Raw genomic sequence first — 24,403 nt, forward strand, 5'->3', positions numbered from 1 at the left:
CATGTCTGTTTGAAAACAAGAATCGTCGAAAATACCAGGTGGTACATAGGGAGTTATATCTGGATCATTCAGCCATCGAACTGGGAGCTACTGGGACTCACTGGACTCCAGCCGGACACACCAGGCTTTTTCGCCCTGCCTGCAGGGCTCCGCAGGACGAAGGAGGTGGGAAGGGGAAGGCATGTGCTGCCTGGCTTGGCCCAGGCTGCGGGGCACGGCTGTGGAGCCAGCCCCTCCCCAGGTGATCCGTGGGGGAGAGGGGCCGGTGGGTACCCCGGCGGGTACACGGGTGGGTACGCCAGGACCATTTGAGGTGGTGCCGGGCTGCCTGTGGCGCTGTGTGGGTGCCGTTACCCCCAGTACCACGGACAGGCCCGACTCCAGCTCCAAGTGCCCCGCGTGGCCCAGACGGACATCCTGCGGCCACCGCTGCCTGGGCAGCGCCATCCGCACCCTCCACAACCCCCGCCGGCCCCTCTTTCTGCGGGACCTGGGTGGGCCCTCGGCGGGGCCTTGTCCCTGGGGGCCCCTCCTGTGCCAGCGGAAGGCTGCGGGGGCTCTTCCCCCGCGGGGCGAGGCCGGGGGTGCTGCCAGGCAGCCCGGCGGCCGTGCGGAAGGGCCGACCCCCGCCCCGAGGGCCCGGCCGGGCGGGCGGCGGCCGCACGGGCCCGGCGCTGTCAGAGCGCGGCCGGCGCCGCGCCGGTTGCCGTGGTGACGGGAACACCCCCCCCCCCCTCCCCCCCTCCCCCCCCCCCCCCCCCGGCCGCCCCCGCAAACATGGCAGCGGCGGCGCGGCGGCTGCGGGCGGCGGCGAGAGGTGGCAGGTGAGGAGCGGCACAGCGGGGACGCGTCGCCCCCGCCCCCTTCCCGCCGTGCCGCCGCCGTGGGCGGGACCCTCCTCACACCCGGCTCCCCTCAGCCGCCAGGCGGGGCGGCGGGGCCGGGGCAGCGGCTCGGTGGGCCGGGGCAGCCAGCAGGCCGGCGGGTGAGGCGAGGCGAGGCGAGGTGGGGCGGTCGCGGGGGGCGGGCTCCCGGCACCGCCAGGCAGCGCTCCTCCCTCCCGCCCCGGGAGCCCCCGGCCGGGTGACAGCCCTGCTGAGCCCAGCCGTGCCCAGCCGAGCCGAGCCGCCCCGGCCGGGGCTGCGGAGGCAGCGCCCGCTCTCGCCTCGGCCCTCTCGCTGCCGGGACGAAGAGAGGCGGGAGCCGCCACCCCCGCGCCCGCCATGTGGAAGCTCAACAAGAGCAGCAAAGTTCTGCTGGACGACTCGCCCGAGGAAGAGGAGACGCGTCCCCGCGGCCCGCCGCCGGCCGCCGCCTGCGCCGCCGCCGCCTTCGCGGCCCCCCAGGTAGGAGCGCGGAGCCGGGCGGCGGCGGCGGCGGGCGGCGGCGGGGGAGCCCCGCGGGGCCCGGGGAGGGGTCGTGAGGCTCGGCCCCGCGCCCTGCTCCCGCTCCCCTCCTCTCCGGCGGCATGAGTAATCACTTTTCCCTCCCCTGGATGTGCCGGCAGGCTGGCCGTGGTCGGAGAAGGGGGTGTTTGCGCGGGGCGTGCAACTGTCACCCGATTCTTTTGGGGTGCTGACTGGTGTGTCCTCCCCTGTTTTCTTCCAGCAGCCGGCCTCCGGTATTGTTGGGACTTGCTGTCCTTCATTCCAGTGGCTTCCTACCGCAGGGTACTTTCTCTCCCAACCCTAGGCTGGGACACTGCAACCCATCTGTTAAGCACAATACATTAAACAGTGATTTATAAGAACATAATCTTCATTTGCAGGTGTGTGCGCGTTTGCGTAGAGCACTGACGGTTTGGCAGGACTGCTTTTTCTATAGTTTCAATAATGGTAGTTGGCTATCTTTAAATAGCCACAATCTTATTTGAAAGCTTTCATTGTTAAATGATAAGTTAAATACCAGCAGTGACCTTCTCAAAGTACTGGTTGCCTGACAAATACAACCTGAAAGGAAGGGTATCAGTTGAGTATCAGGCAAAATAACTAAAAGAATGTTTGTTGACTTGCTTTCAAAAACTTGATAACAATTAGGCATCAGTCCAGCTCAGAAGCCTGTTAAGCTGGCCGATACTGCTTTGTTGCTGAACTGATCTTCTGTTGCCACAGAGTATCTTTAGATGTTGTATGAGAGGTTGCAGGAGACCTGCATATCTAAAGCAAGCAGTTGCCCAGGGATGCAAACTGGTGAGGTTTGTATTCAAAAGGTACAAAAACCCACCCAACTTCCGCCCTGTGGCTGTCTTGCCTACCTTGCTGGAAGAGCTGGAGTGTATCTGGAAAATCTGCCTTCTGCTTGAGTTTCTGGTTGACAACTGCTATGGGTTGTCAACATGCATGGCTACTGCGGAAGAGCAGCCTCTCCCAATCGCAGCAGTTATTCCCTCCATCTTCCAGTAGCCAAAATCACCAGTCTGCTCCCCAGTTCAGCCTTGCCTTGCCCTTTCCCCTGCACAGTGAACAGAAGCCCTAGCCCTTGCTACTTGTTTGACAGCAGCTGTGAAGATTCATATGCATGAATAAGATCTTCTCCTGTGCGAGAGGAAGAATAGATACTCATTTTGGCGACTGCCTTCAGGGGATGAAGGGGGATTGTGGGGTTGGAGGCGACCTGAAGTATCTCCCACAACCTCTCACAACATCTAACCTCTCCCTCCTACGGTTCCTATCCTCAGGTGCTTGGAAACTTCCACTGTTTTCACTAAGCTGCTGGCTTGTGCTATCTACAGCCCTCCTAGACTTGCTTACCTCCTGAAACCCTCCTTGAACACCAAAGGTCACCAAAAGCTTCCAGTAAATCCCACTGACTATTCACTGCTTCTCTACCACAAATGCTCCAACCCCCCTCTGAGGCTCCTGACCTTAGCCTCCCAGTCAGAAGATGATTCTTCAGACTTCTGTCCTGACAATTCTCCCAATTCTCTACTTTAGGTTGGGAGGTTTGGGGTTTTTTGTTTGTTTGTTTATTTGGTGTTTTTTTTGTCCTGTCTGATTGTCTTTACTGTCCTGGGCTTCTGTTCCATTAGTGGCAGTCTCAAGTTATAATGGTGATGACAATGATTTCTGGTGCAAATGGTTTGCCATTTTCATCAATTTTAAGAAAATTCCTTTCCAACTCCCACAGTGTCTATTACCAATGGCACCGGAATAAAAGATGCTTTTTTTGGTATTGGAGGTAGCAGGGGAAAAATAAATTATTCTAAGGCACTAAATGAAATATCCTTGAAGATAAAGGATTCAGAGAAGTTAGCAAGGCTGTAGTGTAGCTTGGCACAGAAACTGGAGTGATGACCATAAGCTATTAGTTATTTTGCCTGTTAAAATCAAGATTTGACAACTGCGGGGGAAAAAAAAAAAAAACGACCAACCCCCCAAAAAACATTTAAGTGTAGTTATTTTAGAGTTCACGTACACTTTAAGGAAGGATAGACTATATGGAAAACTATGACCACCTGATTAACATTGTAATTCTCATGATCTATCAAAGGCAGCTTCTGGGTCAGCCATAGGTACAGTATGTCTAAAAAATGGCTTAGGTGTCAAGGAGAAAGTGTGAGGTAACCGAATGCGCTTGTTCAGCTTGTTATAGCTGATCTGGTTCAAGGGCCTTGCTTTTAGTCTTTGACATTTTTGATGTTTCATCAGAACCTGTTTTTGCTCCCAATAATATGATTGCAAGGGAGTGAAATCCAGTAACGTGTAGGGGGATTTGGTAATGATCTGCACTTCGCTACTGCTGCGTCCTGACCTGCATCACCCAAACCTGTGAATTTGGAGGACAGTAGCACCACCAGAGCTTGGCGGAGTTATGGGGGCAGTTCTCTTGGTACCTTAGCTGTGCATGAGAAAGTCTTGGTCTTCCTCAGCCTCTGCTCTGTTTAAGTTGTCATGGTACAGCCTGCTTAAGCTGGGAATGAAGGGTTACCTCATCAAGAAGAAGAGAATCCAGGACTTTCCTAATTTTCTGTTTTGAGGGCCAAAATCCAGATAATTTGTTTGAGTGCTTTTTAGTAAATTAAGAAAGCCCAGCATTAGATTTCATGCAGAAGTTTACTGTTAGATTTCATTCCCTCTAGGTTCTTTTCTGATACGTCATTTGGTAAAAGAGAAGATGAACCATAGTCATCATATTTTGACTTTGATTTATGGTATGTTGTTTTCCCCAACAACTATCTTTTGTCTTTATTTTCATTTTTAATGGGCAAGCGGGAAGAAAATACTGAAGCTTCTACCATTAATGCTATAAATAATGCTGAAACTTTTCACTTGAAAGAAAAGAAATTGGTAGTCACATCTGTGTCATTAAAACAGACCAGGCTGAAAGTGTTCCAGTGTAATGAAATGTTGGTGCTATATGTTGTTTCTTCAAAGCTGAGAAAGAGTGAAGGAGTTCTCACTGTGCAACCTAATAATTAGGACATTGCAGTAGCAGACAGCAACAAAGAATTAGGCTACTATAAGTTCAAAAAGAAACAAAAAAACCTTTGTTACTTTACAGAAATTTTAATCATCCTATTTAGATATGGAAGCCTGATCTGGGATTACTCAAGCAGACATTTAAATTTGTAGACGTTCGTAGTTCTTAAATAGAAAAGCTTAGTTTGATCTAAAAGAGAAGTTTTGACAGTTCTGGTTTTGTGGAATACAGAATGGTTTGATTTTGTTCCAGGGGAGAACAAAAACAAATTTTAGAACATGAAAATTGCAATGGGAGGGAATTGTCACCCTTTGGCCACTTTTTAGCAAAAGTTTCTGCATACATTCAAGTACTTTGAATTGTTAACACTTATTTAAAATAGTAAGGTGTTTCCTGAGATAAGAAAGACAAGTAAATTTTGAAACAGTACTTGTATAAATAAATGTGTGGATTATTGTATATTTTTTTTAGACCAGACGGTTTTAGACTGTATCTTAGAAGTTAATTTTAATTTATGCTTTGAAGCGTAAATGTTTTTAATTTATGCAATGAAGGTGCTTTATTGGCTAAAGTTACAATTAATACATGAAGACGATTTAACACACGTAACTAGTACACATGTATAAAATGAAATAATGTGCTTTTTGTGTGTCTCTCAAAATATGCTAGAAATGTACAGTGATGCATGCCAAACTTGCATTCAGTTTGTAATATAGTCATTATGTTTCAAACTGCAGTTACATTTTTGGAAAGGGAAAAATGTTGGGTTTTGACTTTCGGAAGGCAATGTTTTGGCAGTCATGCTAAATTCTCCTTGATTCAATCCTGCTATCATCTGATCAGTCCTCAGCATTGTCAATGCTGTGTCAATATGGCATGTAACTGACATAAATTGGCGCTCAACTTTAAAATACATCTATATATTAGGGTAGCGGATGGGTGTCAGGCTGACCTATATTATCTTCTGCAACTTTATCTTTCATGTAAAAATATTTCAGATCCTTAGCCTTGATCTGTTCTCCCCAACTATATTTTTTTGTTATGTTCAAAGAGAATATGTGCAAAAACATGTTTTGTGCTGAATTTTGTTTAGACTTGCTCACTGGATGTTTTAAAGTTGGCTATACAGAATTTTAGTTATCTATTTTAATGAAGATGTTTAAGTCTCTGGTACAATTTTAATATAGGCTTTCATCTTGGAATGAGTCAAACTCAGAAGGGCCCTGCAGGAATGGGTGGGAGCTGAGCAGCATTTCTTATGTTCTACTAATACGTTGAATAAGGGTATTTTTTAATTAAAAAATTAAGCAGTCAATGTTAATCCAGCTAATGTCTTTCCTTCACTTTCTAACCATTTCAGTCTGTCTCAGGCTTTTCCTGCAGTACTCTTTTAATTCCTTCATACCTTCTCCTCTCTGCTAGCCTGTTTTTTTCCATTCATCAGAGTTGTTCTTGTGACATTTCAGTGACATTTTCCTGGCTAAAATCCATCACCTGTATTCTGTCATCATTCTTGAACATTAGATTGTGGGACTGACAGCGAAGACTTTCCTGAGCTCTTCCTTGGCCTGCCTTTTTTGCTTTTCCTCCTTCTTGTCACATACATCTTTCAGCAGCTTCTTGAGTGGGTCCTGTTTCTTTCTCACAGTCTTCCTGGAGCTCTAGAGAGCTGACGGTGTCTTTTGGGGCTTTAGGCTTTCTTTTTTTTTAATCCCTTTCATTTCTGAGGTGTTTCACTTTCTGATTTATACTGTCATCTTTACACAGTTGACCGGGATCAGATCTGCTTCTCACCTCTTACCCCCTCTCTGTTGGTTTATTCTGACTCTTAGAAGTCCTACAAAGCACATATTGTCTGGTTGGTCTCCTACTATAGACAACATCAGTATCTATCTTTTTCTTTCAGTCAAGCCTGTAAGCTGAAGGTTGTCAGTGGTTTTTATCTATTGTGCAAAAGAGAATTTGTGTCCAATACTTTACTGCTGTTTCCTCTATAAAGTCCAGGTCTGGTTTTTTTTTTTATTATTATTATTTTTCTTTCTGTCTGGACAGCTGAAATTCTTGTGCAGACCCTCACTTCCCATCCTGATAGTGATTACTTCCTCTGCAGCTTCTAATACCTATGCTGCATTTCCCCATCCCCTAGTCCCTGGAAATCCCATTGCTGATATTAATGTTGTTGCTTATGGCATAAAGTTTAAGTCCTCATCCTTCGGTTTCCGTTTCTTCAGCTGGCCTCCCTTTGTTTCAGGACATTTACATTTAAATCTCTGTCCTTGCTTTCAAGGTTTTTCTTAGTACATCCCCTTCCTCTCCCCCATTTGTCATTTTTATCACTTGTTGTATCTTTCCTCGAGCCAGTTCTGCTTTACCAGCTCCGATCACCTCGTTTTGCCAGCAGCCTTGTCTTGTCTTCCTCCCCTCCAGCCTAATACAGCCTAATCCCCTTTCACTGATCCACAAAACCACTATCTTCTCCTCCACATCATTGCTTGAGATCCACCTTCCCTAAGCTATTTGTATCTTCATGGGGTTTTGCGAGGTTTCTGGGCCCATACTCTCCTAGCAGTGCTGGAATTGCTACCATTAATATACAAACTAAAATATATTGCTTTTTGAGAAAGAATTAATCCTTTTAATCTGTTTAATTCTGTACTGGTAAAATAGGTTTATAATTTTTTTCCTCACTTCTATGGAAACTACTTGCCAGATTGCATGAGGACATCCATAACATAAGTAGAGTTATTAGAAGTTACTGAACACTTTACCAGGTAGACTATCTTTCAGTTCTGTCATCATCAGAGGTACATTTCCAACAAGTTTCGCTGCTGGTTCTTTGTGAGGAGCTCCAGGACGCGTCTGTGCGAACACCGCAAGTGCTGATAAAAGCCGCATGTCAAAAGGAAGCAGTGCACATGCTAGTGAACACTACAACCAAAAATAATGCGTTCAACCTGTTTTGCAGAAACTATACTATGAAAATGTTGCCATCACTCATGCAAGAGCTTTTTTAAAGATATGTAATTTAATTACAAATGCCATGACTGAATAAAAATGGTATGTCAGCTACTGGCTTTGGAATTAGAATCCATTGGTTTGTTTTCTGGATCAGAAAAAAACAAATATGAACTTCTAGTATGGATAAGTTGTTAAAAATAATTGACAGATTTTCAGTCAGAAATTTCATCAAAATTGAAAACTTCATTAGAATATTTGAATTGTCGCAGCAATTGAAGTCAAATTGATTATTTGACCTCCTTTGTTTTAGCTTTGGTGGTATTTTGATCTTAATACAGCTGCTTCCATTTCTTGAAGCATATTTGAAATATTATAAATTGGGCAAAATAAATTCTTAAGGAGCTGAGCTTTTAAAAATATTTTTAAGGTATTTAATTTTTAATAACATTTTTCCAAAAATATTTCAGATTAGCAAAGACTGAGTAAGATGTATTGTAACCACTTACTATGGAGACGCACAATAATGTGAACAATTAATAGAATAACCTCGTGTATTGATGTAAAAACAGAAAGCATAGGAATCTGGTGTTCTGATGTTTCTCTTTGTAATGCCAATAAAATGCAGCACTACAAAAGTATTCTTATGTAAATACTTAGATTCTGAAATTAATCTTCTCCAGTATGTTTAGCCATTTATATCAATTGACAGTAAAAATATGGAAATAATTTAGATATTCTGTTTTAAAATGTAATGGAATGTGAAGCCATAACTAAAGTGGTTGAATGAACAGAGTTTGTGAAAATGCTAAACAAGTTCTTGACAGCTGTGGAAGCTGAAGGAAAAAGCATCATCTTAATTTTAATTTATTCAGTATTAATAATAATTTGAAAGGTGAAAACATAGGAAAACTGTTTTCATCTTCTAGTCAGTCTGGTGAATAATAGGTAGTTACGAAAGACTGGGGCCTAGAAGATGGAAGCATTTTTAAATACATTGGATGGGTTGTCTGCTGTATCTGAAATAGTCACCTGGACTTTTTAAAGTCAGCAGAGTGAAATAAGTTCTTCTAGAAATGGTCTGATTAATTATATTTTAGAAGCATGTTTCAAGATTAGTTTTGTCTACTAAATATATGCCAAGATGAAAGTATAGCATACTTAGATTTTTACATTTTCCTTTTCTTTATGGACAAAGTATTTTCAGTTTTGCCAAAGACTGGCAGAGGAAACTTGCAGGATAGGAGTCACTGTCATTATTTAGTCGCAGTGGCATTTAAAATGGTTTATTGTCACAATGTAGATGTTTTTCTAAGGGTAGTGAGCAATCTGGAGTGGAAAAGTATTTTTTATAGAAGAGAAAAATGAGTTTAAAATACGGAATTACTCTTGAGCATGAACAGACTTTAGAAATGCCTAGGTTAATATTTTTCATTGGTGATATTAATAGGAAATTTTCAATTTGTCCCACCTGCCCACATGGCTAGTCTGGTTCACTCACTTGCTTTAGGGACATACAAATGGAAGATTGAGATCTAGCAGTAGATGAAATATGGACAAGACTAATGAAAATATCTTGATCTCAATCTAGGCTACCTCTGCCAGAAAGGAGCAGAGGCAATTCACGGTTCAGCATGGGAGGTATGTCTGCTGAACACATAGCCTCGTGTCCCAGAAGAAAGCTGTGTATGACTGAGTAATGCATCCTTTATTTGTTAAAATTGCAAACCTTGTTTTTCCGTAAAGGGTATGTTCAGTTTTGTGTGAGTGTTCAGGTACAGTTCAGCTGTATTTTTCAGCTGTGTTAAAAGAATGTGTTGAAAATAGTATAGTTGTTTCAGTGCCCATTTACGTTTGATCACTGTTGCCTCAATTTCCTGCCTCAGAAAGCATATATCCACGCATTGACTTTTTCCAGGTGTATATTATAGGTGCAGCAAAGAAAATGAGGCCCAATGCCACTGATGTGCTGATAACTTTCTTCTTACCCATGTTTGAGTGCATTTTGCATTGGTTTTGATTCAGTTCTAAAATTAGATAAGCAGAGTGACTTTTGCATTAATAATCTACTTTAGTCTTGTTTGTTTCCTTTGACGTTATAGCAAGATCCTACTCAAACCCAAGGAAACGGTTTCTTTTGTTAGCTGTATTTTAAGATGGTGATCTGGCAGTGTGATCTCCTCTTGTGAATCTGTGTTGTTTCTGGTCAGGCTGTGTATATATAGTTGTTCAACTGTTTGGTTTGTAATCAGTGTTTTGGGAATCTTTCCAACTTCAGAGGTTAACTTTCAGGTTTTGATTGCCTGAGTGATTTTTAAATTTTTTTTTATTTTTTTTTTTTTTTAACCTTCCCCTCTCCTATCACTAAACTATTTAGTGGGGTTTGTGGAATACTGGGAATTGTGTTAAATTCTACCCTGGAGTGTCTCTCTTGAGGTGGTGTTTGTTTTGGGGTTTCTTCCACTTAAATTACACGTTTGTGGTTCATAATCTAATTTGAACTTACAGGCGTGATGATAACCTAGACTTTAAATTACATTCAGTTCTTGATCAGACGTGATGATAGGCAGAGGGGATGTAATAGGTCAGTAGAAGGGCGAGAAATTGCACCAAAAGGACCTACTATTTTAATAATAGCTTTTTACTCTTACATGTGCTCGGCTTTGACAGCTAGTGTGTGTATGATAGGAAGGTTCCACAACCGGGTAGAGAAAATCGATAATATACCATTTTATGTACTAGAGCAAAAGAAGGGCATGCAGGGTGAGATGATGCTATTATTTGCCTTAACTCTTTGATGTGCAGTGTTCCTCATCTTGGCCTGAATTATGAAAGTGAATGATCTGAAGAGACTAATTAATTACTTTACCACAAAGGAAGCTGAGGGAAGTAGATTACAATTTTGATCTCTGTACAAAAAGGTTTGTGTGCTAGTTGAATTAATCCCTTGAGTACCTTATGGTTTGCAGTATGTCCAACAAAAGGGCACTTGTTTCCTTAGGAAAACACACTGCGCATACCAACCTTCCCCTGCCAGAACTGGAAGGCTATTCAAGTTGCTGATCAGCATTTCCCACTAGCGTTAGCATTTAGTCACCTGTTAGTTACTAAATACTATAATGTGGTCCACGTTGTTCTTTTAAATTGAAGTAAAAAATGAATTGTTGTAACAGTAAGCCACTGAGATTAAAATACACTGAAATAATTTGTAAGCGTTCAGTGTCAGCATGTGTTATGCAGCATGATAAAGAAGGGTCATCTTCACTCTTCACACGTGGCTGTACAGTAGATCGTCCTCTGAAGAAAACTTGAAAAACCAAATTGTACGCTCCCTGATCTCTGAATGGTAACAAAAGTAGAGAATATGTATCAGAAGAGGGTGTACTAATGTGTATCACTGAAAAATGCATATTATTCTGTGGGTAACAAGTGAAGACGGGTTGTGTATGACGTCTCATCTTTTCTCCTCGGCTCTTCCCAGTGGTGGCACTGGTCCCCTCCCTCCCTCCCTCTCCTCTTTCCCTCTGTCATTTTGGTTTTTTAGTACACAACCCATCCCAACTGCACAGTGCACAGGTCCCTCCCCGCGATGTGGGCCATGGCTGGCTCTGAACCCCACACGTGCTCCTCCCACGCTCTCTTCCTGCTGTGGGGCATTAGTCTGCTTCTCTCTGCTTTCCCTAGCAATGGATTTTTCCACAAAATGTTTCAAAATGTAGTCTCTTTGAGACTGCTGAATTCAAATCTACTGGCCAGTTTCAATCAAGAGTTACTGTGAGCACATGGGATGTACGGATGGACATCACAAGCACACCGCGGTTGTCCAAGTCTCCTTTTCTTAGGCAGTGTATCTTAAAAGGATACTATGGATACTTGATAGGTCTTCCACCCCAAAAAATGTATTTTAGGTAGTGGATTTTCACCAGTTGTTTTCTTGAGGGTTTCATATCTTTTAATCTTTGTATTTCATATCTCTTAACTTTGTGTTGTCTTCTTACCATCAGCCTCTGCTGTGTGAGCATAGTTACTGCAAACTACTGTCTCATTGCTTATGAGGTAGCACCTTGTATGTCCATGAATAGTAGCACTGTATTAACACAGAAACACAGCCCTAGTTGTCACACTTTTAAAGAAGCAAATAAATACCCCTTTTTGTCTACTATTTATTGTGAATTACATCTTTTATCAACAATGGTATTCACATTTTATTATGCTGACTCCCTAGCCGCATGACGTGCTCGTTGCATCTCTCGGTTTTCCCCTAAAAGTTTTCACTGTGAAAGTTGCTTTGTGCTCTTGCTTCCTTGTGCGCTGGCTTGCTAGAGGCTGTATGCCTTCACACTTCCATCTTTTCTCTTCTCTGTAGTAGAGCACAAAGTCTTTTATGCACTTTCATATTTTTATCATCCTTCTTAAGATATTTGGAGAGCTGGAAGAATTAAAATGAGAGGTGTTACTTCTTTGGCAGGTACTAAGAGTGTCTTGTTTGTTCTGGAGACAATGTTGTTGGTTGTTGAAACTGGTAGCTCTGCCAGCTCTGGATGTCTGAGATAATTTCTCCTCTTACTATACTTCCCCTTGAGGCTTTTCTAGTTCCTGTTATCTTTTTTCTTCTTGGGAAAAAAATGGACAAATCAGATGAAGTATTCTCTGGCTCTTGCCCTGTGTCCAAGCAGAGATGCCATCATGTTAAGTCTAAGGCTTTGCAACCTCATCCAAAAGTTCAAGAGCTGAGAGTGTTGAGGAGAAACAAGGAAACTTCTGAAATAGTATGTGTGTGGCGTTTCCATTTAAAACATTGCCAATGATTCTCTTAAAAGGAAGGAAGGAAAAAAAGGGAAAAAGTAATTGAATTTCATTTTAGAGTACTACACAATTCTTACCTTTGTCTTTTTTGGTATCCCATTTACAATAATATCCTCCTGTGTTAAAGACAGCTAACTGAAATCCGGAAGTTAAATAACTTGTTAAGATCCGCAGGAAGTCATATTCTCATTTTGGATGATAATAGGAGTTCCTGACTTTGTGTTCTGCCCCAACAAGTAAAGCTATCTATCTACAAAGCACTCTAGTTCAACATACAGTTGTTATTGAACTATAGTGCGATGGTCTTCATACTCATTCTAGAAATGCTCTTAACTCCATCCTTGTTCCTTGTATAACATAAAGTAAATGGAAACATTAGTAGGCAAATAAATAAATATCAATATAAAAAAATTTATAAAAAATAAATAAAGATGCATGGGATTAGAAGCTGGTCTCTCAAAATGAAGCTGATACATCTGGGCCCCCACATGACTAGAAATACCTAATGCTTCTCGTGCCGGCTTTCGCACCTCTTTCTGATGCTGTTAGCAAAGTGAAGGAGGTCTTTGGTAATGCGTAGGAGCCGGGATACTGTGTGTTTTGTGTGTCTTGGGATATGTGCACGTGGAGTTACCCTAAAACAAAAATTAAGCTTACGGAGCGAAGAGCATATCAACTTCTTAGCATTTACTTTAGTTGAAAAGGAAGGAGTTGATAAATTTGATTTTGAAACAGTAAGTGGCTGACATAAGCAAAAAATGGACCAAACTGAACACAGGGGATTCTGTGAAACTGCCACTTCAGAGACGCTTTCCATAAACCATTCTGTTGTAATTCTGTTTTTTCTTGGAACTGGAGTTAAATATTTTCAGTTATAGGTAGCTGTTCTTGTTTTGTACTTGGGGACTGTTTGTATTTGAGTTATATGTAGAACAAAAAAAAAGTAACATTCTTCTCATTAAAACACAGACTGAAGAAAGTGAAAATTACATAATTCCGGTATGCTATGTCTCACTTTCTATATATTTCTTTGGCCTCTAAAGTACTCCTGACACTGATCTTACTTGCCCTGTCTTGAAGAGAACGTTGATAGTAACAGGATGGCCTGAGTGTATTAAGACACCAGCTTAATTCAGAGATGGACAGAAATGGTACCCGACTGATTTACCTTCACTAGCATCTTCAGTACTCTGTTTTTTTTCAGAAATCTACAGATATAAATGGAGGGGAAAGGAATGTGGGCAAAAGTTTGTCCTTGAGTTAAGGAAATGTAATGCTTTTTAATGTGAAGTAGGAAATAATCTTGGGACATTCCTCTCCCCCCAGTCTACAGACACTGCATAGACCATCATCTATTATTGTATTCAGAAAATCAGCGTAGATCCAAAAAATACAGACACAATTATTAAGATAAAATTAAATTTTTAATTTTAATTTTACTAAAATTGTTATGATGCAGGATTTTCTTGATCTCTCTATGGGCTGTGGGTTTTTTGGTTTTGTAAGGGTTTGATTTTGTTTTTTACATCTGGTGCAGCAGCATTTTTCATCATTCTAAGTGCAGTTTTGTTCACATTTCTTATTTCAGTAGTGGTGTTCGCTTAGTTTTGCGTTGTGATCATATTTTGTCAATTTTCTTTTATGGTGGGCTGACTAGAATAAAAGCATTTATGAATACTCTAAAATGTGTCACTGCTAATTGTTAAACCAAAACTGACTATGGGCCTTTTTTATCTTTATCCTTTTTTTGAGAATAAAGACCAGTTTCTTCATGATGAAGTTTCATCTTCAGTGTCACAACTTGCAACAAAGGTAAATACATGTTCTTTGGAAGTGTAACGTTTTTATATCATATATATTTCAGTCAATGTATGTTAGGAAGTTACCTGTTTTTCATGTACAGCCTGATTAAGGAGGCTATTCATGTACTTCATTGATGATTTCATAATTGCGTGTGATCCTTGGTCATGGGGTTCTCATTGAAGTAAATACTAGCAGTGCAGTATTAGTTACAAGGCTGCCTTATTTCCTTTCATTAACGCAGAGGGGAAGGTATCTTAATTTTTTTTCTTCCACATGATAGATATTAAAACACAAAATGAAAATAAGAAGCCACAGGAATAACTGAAGTGAAATCTAAGGAAGCACTAAATTCTGGCTGTAACTGGTGATGAAAACATGAAAAGTAGAAGGGATTTGGGTTATTTATTCCACTACATGTAGCTCAGCTGGCTTTCTGACCGCAAGAGGTTAAGGACTTTATCTCGTATCTCTTTCAGAAAAGAAAAGCAGGCATACAAGTTAATTTTTTTTACCTTGATATGTGTCCAAGAATCTTTTTTAATGTTCTTAAAATACATTAGCAGAAGATGAAAGAACTGGAAGTTGTTATGATATGCTAGAGCTTGTTTTGAAATTCCATAGGTATAGAGAAAAGCATTTAAAAATAGGTTCGTTAGTGTAATAGGATACTTTACATTAATATGTATAAACTGAACATCTGTCTCTTACTACTTTTTGTTCTACTTCAGATGCAGCATGATTTTCACTGAAAATAGAAGTCAGATTGTACTATACCTTTTTCTACTTTTTAGAAGAAATGTATTTTTTTTTTATGAAAATACAAATTACTGTTTATGCCAGATGATGAATGTTTAGGAAAAGAATCTTAAAATTAACCTATTCTGAAACTTTTTTGCCCCTTAGTGATTCAGGAAGGCTTGCTAAGTGTGTGTTTTGACTTTAAAAAAAAAAAAAAGTCACCAGGCAAACCACTGAGCTGCAGTATTTTTGTGTTTTAAAGCAAAACCCTCTTGTCTTAAAAATGTATTCACAAAAAAGCACCTTATCCTTCTCATCTTCTCTTTATTGTTGTTTCTGAAAGCACTTCCAAATTTTCTTTGGTTGTTCTGTCGTCTTAGAAGCTGTCAGTACAGTGATATTCCAGAAGTTCCAAAATCTTTAATATGTTAATAAAAGGCTGATTGATTATACGTGTGGCCTTTTCAGTATGCACATGTCATGAATAAAACAGTCTCCATGTTGAAGCAGTATGGTGAAGAACAACGAAGTTCTTGAAGAAAAGGGCAGTGGATGAAGGGTATGCCTGCCCTTTAGGGAGACAGCCTTCCTGGTCTCTTAAAGCCTGAGTTTTAAGACAGTCCTGATGCCCATTTGCAGAGGAAAGCCTTTGACCTAGGTTTGGAGGTGCAAAAGTGGGAGCTAGAGGTTGGAAAATGGTCTTAGCTTCCGCTCATGCAGGAAGCTGCCCACTGAGCAGTGAGAACAGGCTAACTGCAGTGCTGAATTTTTCTAGTTCCCTCTTCACAGCTCTCATGAAAGGCAGGTATAGCTGGTTAAAAAGCCTTGTGAGATCTCAAAGCGAGGAACTGTGAACCCTCTAGTGGTGCTCTGCGAAATGCAGAAATCCAGAACCCGTGTTCATGCTGCGCCTGGCCCTTCGGCCTCTGCAAAGCTGATCTTGGGGGTCTCACCTACGTGCTGAGCTTCTGAGTTAAAAGTACAGCACAGACTTCATCTACAGTTGTTATTAGGCCAGCTTTTGAAAAGAGACAAAGAGTTTTGAGAAACAGAATAAATAATTTTAATAACGAAATTGGAGATGTTGGGACATTCTCGTAGGGCCAAATCGTGGAGTATCAGCTCACGTGCGCCACAGAATAGAGTAACTGTTGGTCTGCACACCAGCAGTTGGTTGAGAAATTCCGCTGCCTCCCCACCCCCCCCCCAGTTGCTTTGATATCTGGAAGACAAATTTGGACGGGGGGGTGTTTTTTCACTTTCTGTTATTTGAGTTCTTGCATGTTATGAATAGGTTTCCTATAATGTGGGAACAACACTTCTTTAATTAAAGCTGATTGGCATTTTTTTATTATAAAACACTTAATTGTAACTTTATTGAACTGTAAGGTACTTATATGGAAAATTCCATCTCTAGCTTTTTATGTTAGGTTAATTTTTTTCAGGGGAAGGAGGGAGGGAAGCTGTAGAACAAACAATTGTTTCTTCTCTGTCAAGGTCGAGAGGAAAACCCGTTCTTTTTGTTTACATTTATAAAAAATTTCTGCAAGTGTTTTGTGGAGTGCCTCTACTTTGCTGGAGGGTTTTGATTCACCAGTTGTCAATCCTCTGTGAAAATAGTTGTGAAGGTCTGCTAAAACTTGGCCAAAATATAAATTTCTGGAAATCTCATTTCATACATGCTGAGCAATGACTTCTTAGGGATTAGCTGCTTAACTACACAATGGCATTGAACATGCTGATTCTCACTGCAGGTATACAGCAAGAATCCCCTGTAATTGCTGTTTGGTTGCTAAGACTCTGTCGTGTGGCTTGTTCTAGCCCGCAGAGAGTGACTTCTGTGCTCCAGAGCCCTGCTGGCCAGGCAGTTGGGAGGTAGAAAAGTCTAACGGGAATATATTGAAAGTACTGGTACCCACTCATAAAGCAGTACCATTTTAGAGTCAGAGTAATATTCGAACATACTTGAATCTCTTGCTTTGAAATGTAAACTGTTTCTCTTGTACCTTTACCATAGTGTCCCAAATCCTTGCTATTATTCTTTGACTTGATTGAATTCTGTGCTTTTTTTTCTCCCATAATAAGGTGTTCATGTATATTAACCACATCCATCTGATGGATGGAGTTAACTGTTTTCAGTTAAATTTACACATAGTTTTTCCTCTTTAGTATATGTTCATCTATATCTACATACATTTTTTTGTGCAATGTACTTTTTTAAATTTGCTTTTATGACTGATCTATTTCTTTAGTTTATACCCAACTGTTAGTATTCCTGGTTTGTTGCCCTTTAGCCTAATTTTTCATGAACCTTCTTGCCCTCTTAATAGAGCTCTAATGGTGAACAATGTACTTTTGACAGTAAAATTAAGTGAAAAGTCTTCTTAGCGATGCTTTATTGTTTCCCAGTAGACTCTTCGATTGTTCATTTATTACTCATTGCCTGTTTATCTAGTATGGGAAGCTGACAGTCATGTAAATCATCAGAATTTGTTGATGTGATGAAAAATGGTATACCTAAAGTCATTTTCGGTGATAATACCTCTCAATTTTGTAGGAGACTTCCAATTTAAGAGGAGCTGTCCCTTTCTGGAGCACTTCATAAAGTTAACTGTCAGTAGACATTTGTTCCTTGTTTTATCTAAAGAAAGAAAAATTGTAGTCAACATACATGATTTATGTACAGTTGATTCACTTGAATCAATACAGGTAACAAAGCAGAAAACTCTTACTATAAAGGTTGAGTTTACAGAGTGGAGCTTAGGGGATGAGTTTGGGGAAGCCATACTGTATGTACAAAGCTGTATGTATGGAAGTGGATAGATGACTGCAACTTTCAGAGGGTGCTTGAGCTGATAACAGTAGTTGCTGCTACCAAAAAGGTGCTATTGCCCCTAACTTCCACATTCTTTGGTGACTGTCTGACATCTTTTAATGAGCTGATTCTTATCACTAACGCAAAAGAATGCAAAAAATGAATGAGTGAGTGAGATTTCTGCTGGCTTAGTGAGTTGAACTGGTTTTCCACAGCATCACACAGCTACAAAACCATAGCGTAAGGAAGGCAGTATTAATGTGAGCAGGCAGTGGACTGGGCTGATCCTTTTCAGCAGCAGTGTCTGATAAACCAGATCTGCCACCTTGTGAGACTTCTCTCTGGGAATCTGTCTGACAGATGGGCACTGATACTGAAGCATTGGCAAAGCAGAGGGGAGGAGAGCGAGGGGGAGAAACAGCAGACAGTTTGACTAGGGATACAGGCTGCATCCTTTACATGATGTTCTAGAAGTGACTACTTGTACTGCCAGTTTCAGAAGATACGCTAATTAAATGGTAGCTTTCTCATGGTGGAGAAAGAGTACTTCATAAGCTGGAATTTCCTCTACTGAAGGGGAAGAATCTGTGTTCTGGGCTTGAGCTTTTTAGACGCCTGTTGGGACAGACGATGATGGTTTTTCAGTAGTCTGCCAGTTGATGGATTAATACGGACGTGTAATTTCACTTCTACTGATGCTTTTAGGTGATTGCACAGGGCATTGTGCTGCACAGATTTTCACAATCTAAAATGAAAGATATGGGAGAAACTTTATTAATGGCTGTTCTGATAGGCATATTCTATGCTCTCACAGTCAAACTGGCATGAGACCAGTCTGTAATCCTACTTCACAGAATGCTGAAATGGCATCTTGAGAAGTTTCTGCTTTGTTTCTGATTGGCATTTTTGAAAAATAGTAGACTGCAGCATCCAACCTGGTCCTCCAAAGGTTTTGACTTTCTAACATCTGATGTTACAATTCTAGTCCTTCTTAATAGTGCTTGCTTTCTTAGAAGTCCCTCATGGGCGTTTCACTTGATTCCCACCCCCCCTCCCCCGGAGTTTTGACTGTACCTCTGGTTCTATTCTAGTGGTATCAATCAGCTTTGATTTTCAAAGGTCACCTCCTCCAAGCTCAAGAATAGCCCAACCCATCAAGCAGAGAAAGAAGCAAAGGTGGCAGGAGGCCTGTCTGCATGAACAAGATGTTCCTGAAAAACCTCAAACATAAAAAGGAAGCATACAGGAGGTAGAAGCAGGGTCAAGTGACCTGGGGGGAATATAGAGACACTCTTTGAGCATGCAGGGATGGGGTCAGGAAAGATGAAGCCCACCTAGAGTTAAATCTGGTGAGGAAAATGAAGAGCAACAAGGAAGGTTTCTGCATGTACACCAGCAGCACAGAGGGTGTAAAGAAGATGGAGTCTGACTCTTCTCGGTGGTGCTCAGTGAATGGGCAAGAGGCAATGGGCACAAATGGAAATAGAAGAAATATTTAAACATAAGAAAAAATGTTTTCACCATTAGGGCGGTCAAGCCCTGGAACAGGTTGCCCAGAGAGGTTGTGGATTCTCCAGCTGTGGAGATACTCAGAACTCAGCTGTACATGACCCTCGGCAATCTGCTCAGGCTGACCCTGCTCTGAGCAGTGTGGTTGGACTAGATGGTCTCCAGAGGTCCCTTCCTGCTGTAAAGGCTGTGTGATTCTGTGAACTTTGGATGTTGAATTATTTCTTTTTCCACTGACACATGGAAAAATACTTTAAAGGTTTGAGAATACAAGCTAGTCAGTTATGTATATAAACTTTTTTGAAAATTTTAGGAGTAGTACTTTTGAGTTTTGTGTAGACAGTTACATCTAAAAATGAAATACAGAACTTCTGCAAGTGGCTTGATGCTTTAAGACCATATCAGTAGTGTATTTTCATACTTTGCATAACTTTAATCTTTTTACATAAAATAAGTCTCCAGTGTGGTGAGGAGTCAGCTTACCAAAGTGTCATCTCTTCTTTACTTATTGACCTTCCTTTGACATCCATTGCAAGGAAGCTAATTGTTCTGGGATCTGGGTCTTTCTCCACGTGCTCTGTAAGAATGTAAGAAATTCCCAGCTGATTCAGAGACTGGCCCATCTAGTCTGGCAGTCTGTCTTTGACTGTGGCAACGGGAGATGCTGTCAGGGAGAGCGTAGCTTGGCTAGTTTCTAGGGCCTCTTCCCCTAACATCAAGAATCGTCGTTTTGAGATATTAGAGGGTGCATGCCTCTAAATAGAGGGTATCCATTTATGGATCTGCGGTCTGAATTTGTCTAATCCTTTTTGTGATGGTTCCCAGCATTTTTTCGCTTTGCAGCTGCTGCATGTCAAACTGATGGTTTCAGAGAACAGTGACTTCAAGATCTCCTTCCTGAGCTGTACCTACCAGCAGATACAGTTGTAACTGTTCCAGCTCCATCGGTGGTGGCACTTGTCAGTAGGTTAAAAGTCTTTAAAGAACACTGAAAAGAAATACAGAAATGCAGCAGGCTGTTTTGAGGGATTTTTTTTAGTACGTGAGAGAGTTACATGACAGCCATAGTCAAAAAGAAAGATTGTTGTCTTAAACAGTTCAGTAGTTAGAAAAAAGCTTCTGGAAGTGCGAAATAAGTATTTGACCTCCTCCTTCACTAAGGTTTATATTCTTAAGTATGGTACCACTGAGAAGACTATCAAAGCTGTTCGCTCCTTTTCAGTTGAGTGAAAAGATGCTTCAGAAGATCAGCGCTGGTGCAGGCAGGTGTAGAAGAGGAGGCTTAAGCATGGTAGGCAGAGCTTCTGGTTTTACTCTTACACTTAGGGGGTTTCTTTCAGCCTAGTCCATTTAATGTGCAGCAGGCTTGTGCAATGAGTTTTATCACATATTAGCAAAATATGGTCTACTTGGACATTGATGCTCTTATGTAGATTATCCTGGCAGTGTTTCCTTTGGAAACCCCAAATAAATAAGTGGTGGAAGTATGTCTTAAAGGTTTAGTGTACGTTTCCACTAAGGACTAGTTGAGAGAAGAACAAATCAATTAGAATCTGCTACATAGTTATTACCCTTTTATGTACCTACCAAATGCCATGGATCCATTGTGGGAGTACTTGTTCATGAAAATATTGAAGGAGGGGTACAATGTGTACATAGGTACTGATTTACATACAGGTAGAAAGAGTTCAGAGTTTGTAAATTTTTATCTGGAGACCTGCACATGCTATCTGCTTGACATTGAATAGAACTTTTGTAATAATTGTTCTTAAAGATATCATAAATCACAATTGGGCTTAATGAAATTAAATTTTAAAATATCTAAAGTTAAAAATATGGAAAACTTGTGGCTAGATATTAACAGGATTTTATTATGAAATGGTTTTAGTTCTTCCCCCCCCCCCCCTTTTTTTTTGGCTGGAGGATTGCTTGGGTATCCAAAACAATGCAGCAAAGGTTGGAGTTGTATCAGTGAAGTATGTATGATGTTCTAGATTAAAAGAAGGTGTTATGGGTAGGTATATCCTTTTTTACATTGAACATGTGTGTATAAATGCTCATTTCCAAATAGTCTTTCATCAATGCTGTTCTTTAAAGGCACATATAATTTAAGTTAAGCTAGTTCTCTGTCTTTGTATTAAATTGCTATCTGAAAACCAGTAACAAGGTGTGGTTTTTGTTTGGTTTTTTTTAATCTGCAGATTTATTATGTGGCAATGGCTTGATGAAACATCATTAGTGAAGAAAGACAAGCTTACATATAAATTAGATCACTGAGGTATATTTGGGTCTTTTTCCAGTTTAAAGGCCTAAAGGATTAAGGCAGTAAGCGTTGTTATGTGCTGCTTTTAACTGTGGGTTTGCCTATGGTAGCAAAGGTTCCTTCCCAAGAAGGCCTGAAATAGCAGAGTTTGAGTAAGATAACAGAAGATGAAGGATTTCTTTAACATACGAAAAGCTAAGTGCTTTCTAGAGTTTCTCTCCCCCCCCCCCCCCCCCCCCCTTCTTTCTTTAAACAGCCTACTTCCTTCAGCAGCTAACTTCTTGGAGATTCTTCCTTTTTTTGGAAGTTTGTTGTGGATGAAGTACTTTGCAGTGAGAGGAAGCCAAACGGGAGTAACAAATCCTCATGTTAAATTTGTTACAGAATTTAACTGAACAACAGAAACAGATAACAGGATTAGGCCTTTATAAACTAAAACTGAGGTTTTAGACCGTGATTTACACCACAGAAGCATTAAATGTTGAGTACTGCTTGGAGATGCTGATAGTTTAAACACAAGGATTTTGTATAGCAAGGTATCTGTTTGAAAGTATCATCTGCAGCTTGTCTGGTTTTGTTTTATACAAAAGACAGTACCAGTCTTCTATGAGATGGATATGGTGAGTCTTCCACAGGGATACAAAGTTGAAGTTAGCTGTCTACATATTTTTAATATAATTAAAAATAGGAAACATATGTTTAAATTAAACATGAGGGTTTGCTTATTATGATCTGTACTCACTTTATTCTCATAGTGGAAAAAATATATATAGAAGCTGTTGCTTTTCTTGTGAAGCCGTGAGGAATGCTGTGGTTTATGGTAAGATTAGGCGTGGGTTTAGGAAGAGGTGAGCAGAGCAGTTGCGGAGACATGGGTTGTGGTGAACCTGGCTCTCATGCACCTAGTCTGTCCATATCCCATGAACGAGAGCTGGAAATGGCTCTGGGCTTCCTCAGCCTTCCCTCTTCAGAGTTCTCCAGAGCTTTGCCCAAAGCTATATCCATGTTTGTATCTAACCAAAGTGAAACTCAGTCTAGGTTAGACCTGCCTCCCGATCCTAAAATGGACCTGCTACGTCTCCTGAGTCGGAGTAGCTGAGGCGGTTCAGATGTGAGTAGGGAAGGTGGGTGAGAAGTGAAGGCGTAGGACATAGTGAAACGGGAGAACAAGAGATGAAAATACTCTGTGACTAACGTGTGATAACAAGGGCACTGTTTTACTCCTGTAAATGGTAGAGGTTGTGGGTTTCTGAAAAGTGAGGAGGTGGCAGTACTAGTGTTTTCCAATCTGGTGTTTGTGCTCAATTTGTAGGTGATGTTTCACATGTTTTAAGGCCTACGTGGACATACCGGTTATAAACGGTAACCAATTAAAACCTAAACATCAAATTGATACTAATTTGCACTGATGAGTTGTGCAAAAAGGATGAAGCATAATAATAGGTGACGAATTAGCTCATGTTGACAACTACAATTTTGTTTTGATTGTTTATTATACTTCATAATGTATTGTTGTATTTTTTAGTGTAATCAAGTAACACTGATAGACTGTCATTCTGCCATTCTTACTAGACCCTGTGAGAAAGAACAGCAACTTTCATATTCTGTGCTCGGCATGCATGCATGCATTTCTGTTAGAGTCCCTAAGCGTGCTATCAAAATAAAAATTATCAATACCTTTTTTTTTTCACTTTGGAGGAGAGGGAATCAAACCTTTAATAATGTTGAAAAAATAATTTATGCTACATGTTTAACAGTCGCAGTAAATTTAGAGAGCACACTGTAGTGCACCAGTGCCATGTGTTACATTTCACTGGTGAGCCAATGCCCTTACCCTTTTTGCTTGCAGGGCCACAAGTAGTAGTTTTGGTGAGTTAAAAATAGGAACAATGAGTGCAAAGGAGGTTAAATCAAAAGAGTTTTGTAATTCAGCTAGCTGTCCTGTCTGTGGTGGCCCCTTCTAGCAATGACTGTTTGTTTCATTTCTGTCTACTGAAGCCCCTTAGGCTGTTACCTAAGCTGCCTAGATTCCCTTCTTACTGTGATACACTAAAATGGAGCCAGCAGCTCCTGCCTGCAGAAGAGCAGCTAGGAGCCCAGCTGTACTCACTGACATCACTTGCCAGCCTCTGCAAACTGGCAAGGTTTTGTACTCTTCGCTCAGCAGGAAAGAGCTCTTGCTGCAGTAACCCAACCTGCTCTTTTTCAAAACGTGGCCATCCTCTGCAGGCCACTGCGCTCCCAGCTGCACAGCGCATGGGGTAGGGCTGTTGCTGCCTGTCAGCCACCCAGAGTCAGCACGGACAGCCATACTCTGTGCTTGTTAAGTCTATAATTCACATTTATGAGGATGTTTACTTCTCTGTATAGGTTCAAGGTGCAAGTTTCCGGGGTTGGAAGGAAGTGACGTCTATGTTCAATAAAGATGATGAACAGCAATTGCTGGCAGGATGCAAGTCTCCAAAATCCAAAGGGTGAGTAAAACCAATCGGTCTATCTGCTATTAAAATACAAAACTGGAACAGAAAATAGCTGTGCAAAGTAGTGAAAGTAGACACTGAGAAGCAGTAGTGTTCAACTCTTGGAAGTTAAATTATAGAGAAAGGTTTATGTGCGTTTCAGAATTATGTATATGTTAAGCTTACAATGAATAAGGCGTGCTGTATTAGGAAAGGACGGATATTGTTGATAACCTTTTTAGGTCTGTCAGAAGAGAGAATTTAGCTGCATAATAATTTTCTACTGTAGAAAAGGAGTAAAGGTTTCTGAGTAAAAGGCTCATTCCTGCCCTCCCCCTTTCCTCTTAAGGATTAATTATGGTTGAAACATATTACAAATTTGTTTTTTTACATGCTTTACTTCGTCTTTCAAAGTCTTGTCTACACCTAAAAAGGTTAAGTGGAGCAGCTATACCAGGATCTGCAAATCTTCCCTGTCGGAGCTGAGGTGTTTACTTGGAACAGTTCTGCTGCCGCTATGGTTAGAGCTGTTCTCTGAACAGAACAGACCTCTTCCCAGGACAGACTGTTTTGCTGTTACAAGTATATGTAGGCTTTACCTACATGTGCTACCTAACTACCTTGGTTACAAACAGG

The 24,403-nt window shown here is 41.1% G+C and overlaps 1 protein-coding gene across 2 annotated transcripts in view; it reads left to right on the forward strand.

The window, feature by feature from the left end:
• The first annotated feature begins 1,192 nt into the window (after nucleotides 1-1,192).
• The window catches only part of TDRP (testis development related protein), a 28,083-nt gene continuing 4,872 nt past the window's right edge, over nucleotides 1,193-24,403 (forward strand). Inside the window, exons 1-3 of one of the 2 annotated variants that reach the window (XM_050893241.1) lie at nucleotides 1,193-1,346; nucleotides 13,933-13,992; nucleotides 23,679-23,782. In XM_050893241.1, the coding sequence (XP_050749198.1) occupies nucleotides 1,224-1,346; nucleotides 13,933-13,992; nucleotides 23,679-23,782 (287 nt within the window). In that variant the 5' untranslated portion in view covers nucleotides 1,193-1,223. The remainder of the gene's footprint in view (nucleotides 1,347-13,932; nucleotides 13,993-23,678; nucleotides 23,783-24,403) is intronic. The other variant, XM_050893242.1, reaches the window with a different exon arrangement.

The sequence above is a fragment of the Gymnogyps californianus genome, chromosome 3, assembly GCF_018139145.2.
Source record: "Gymnogyps californianus isolate 813 chromosome 3, ASM1813914v2, whole genome shotgun sequence".
NCBI lineage: Eukaryota > Metazoa > Chordata > Aves > Accipitriformes > Cathartidae > Gymnogyps > Gymnogyps californianus.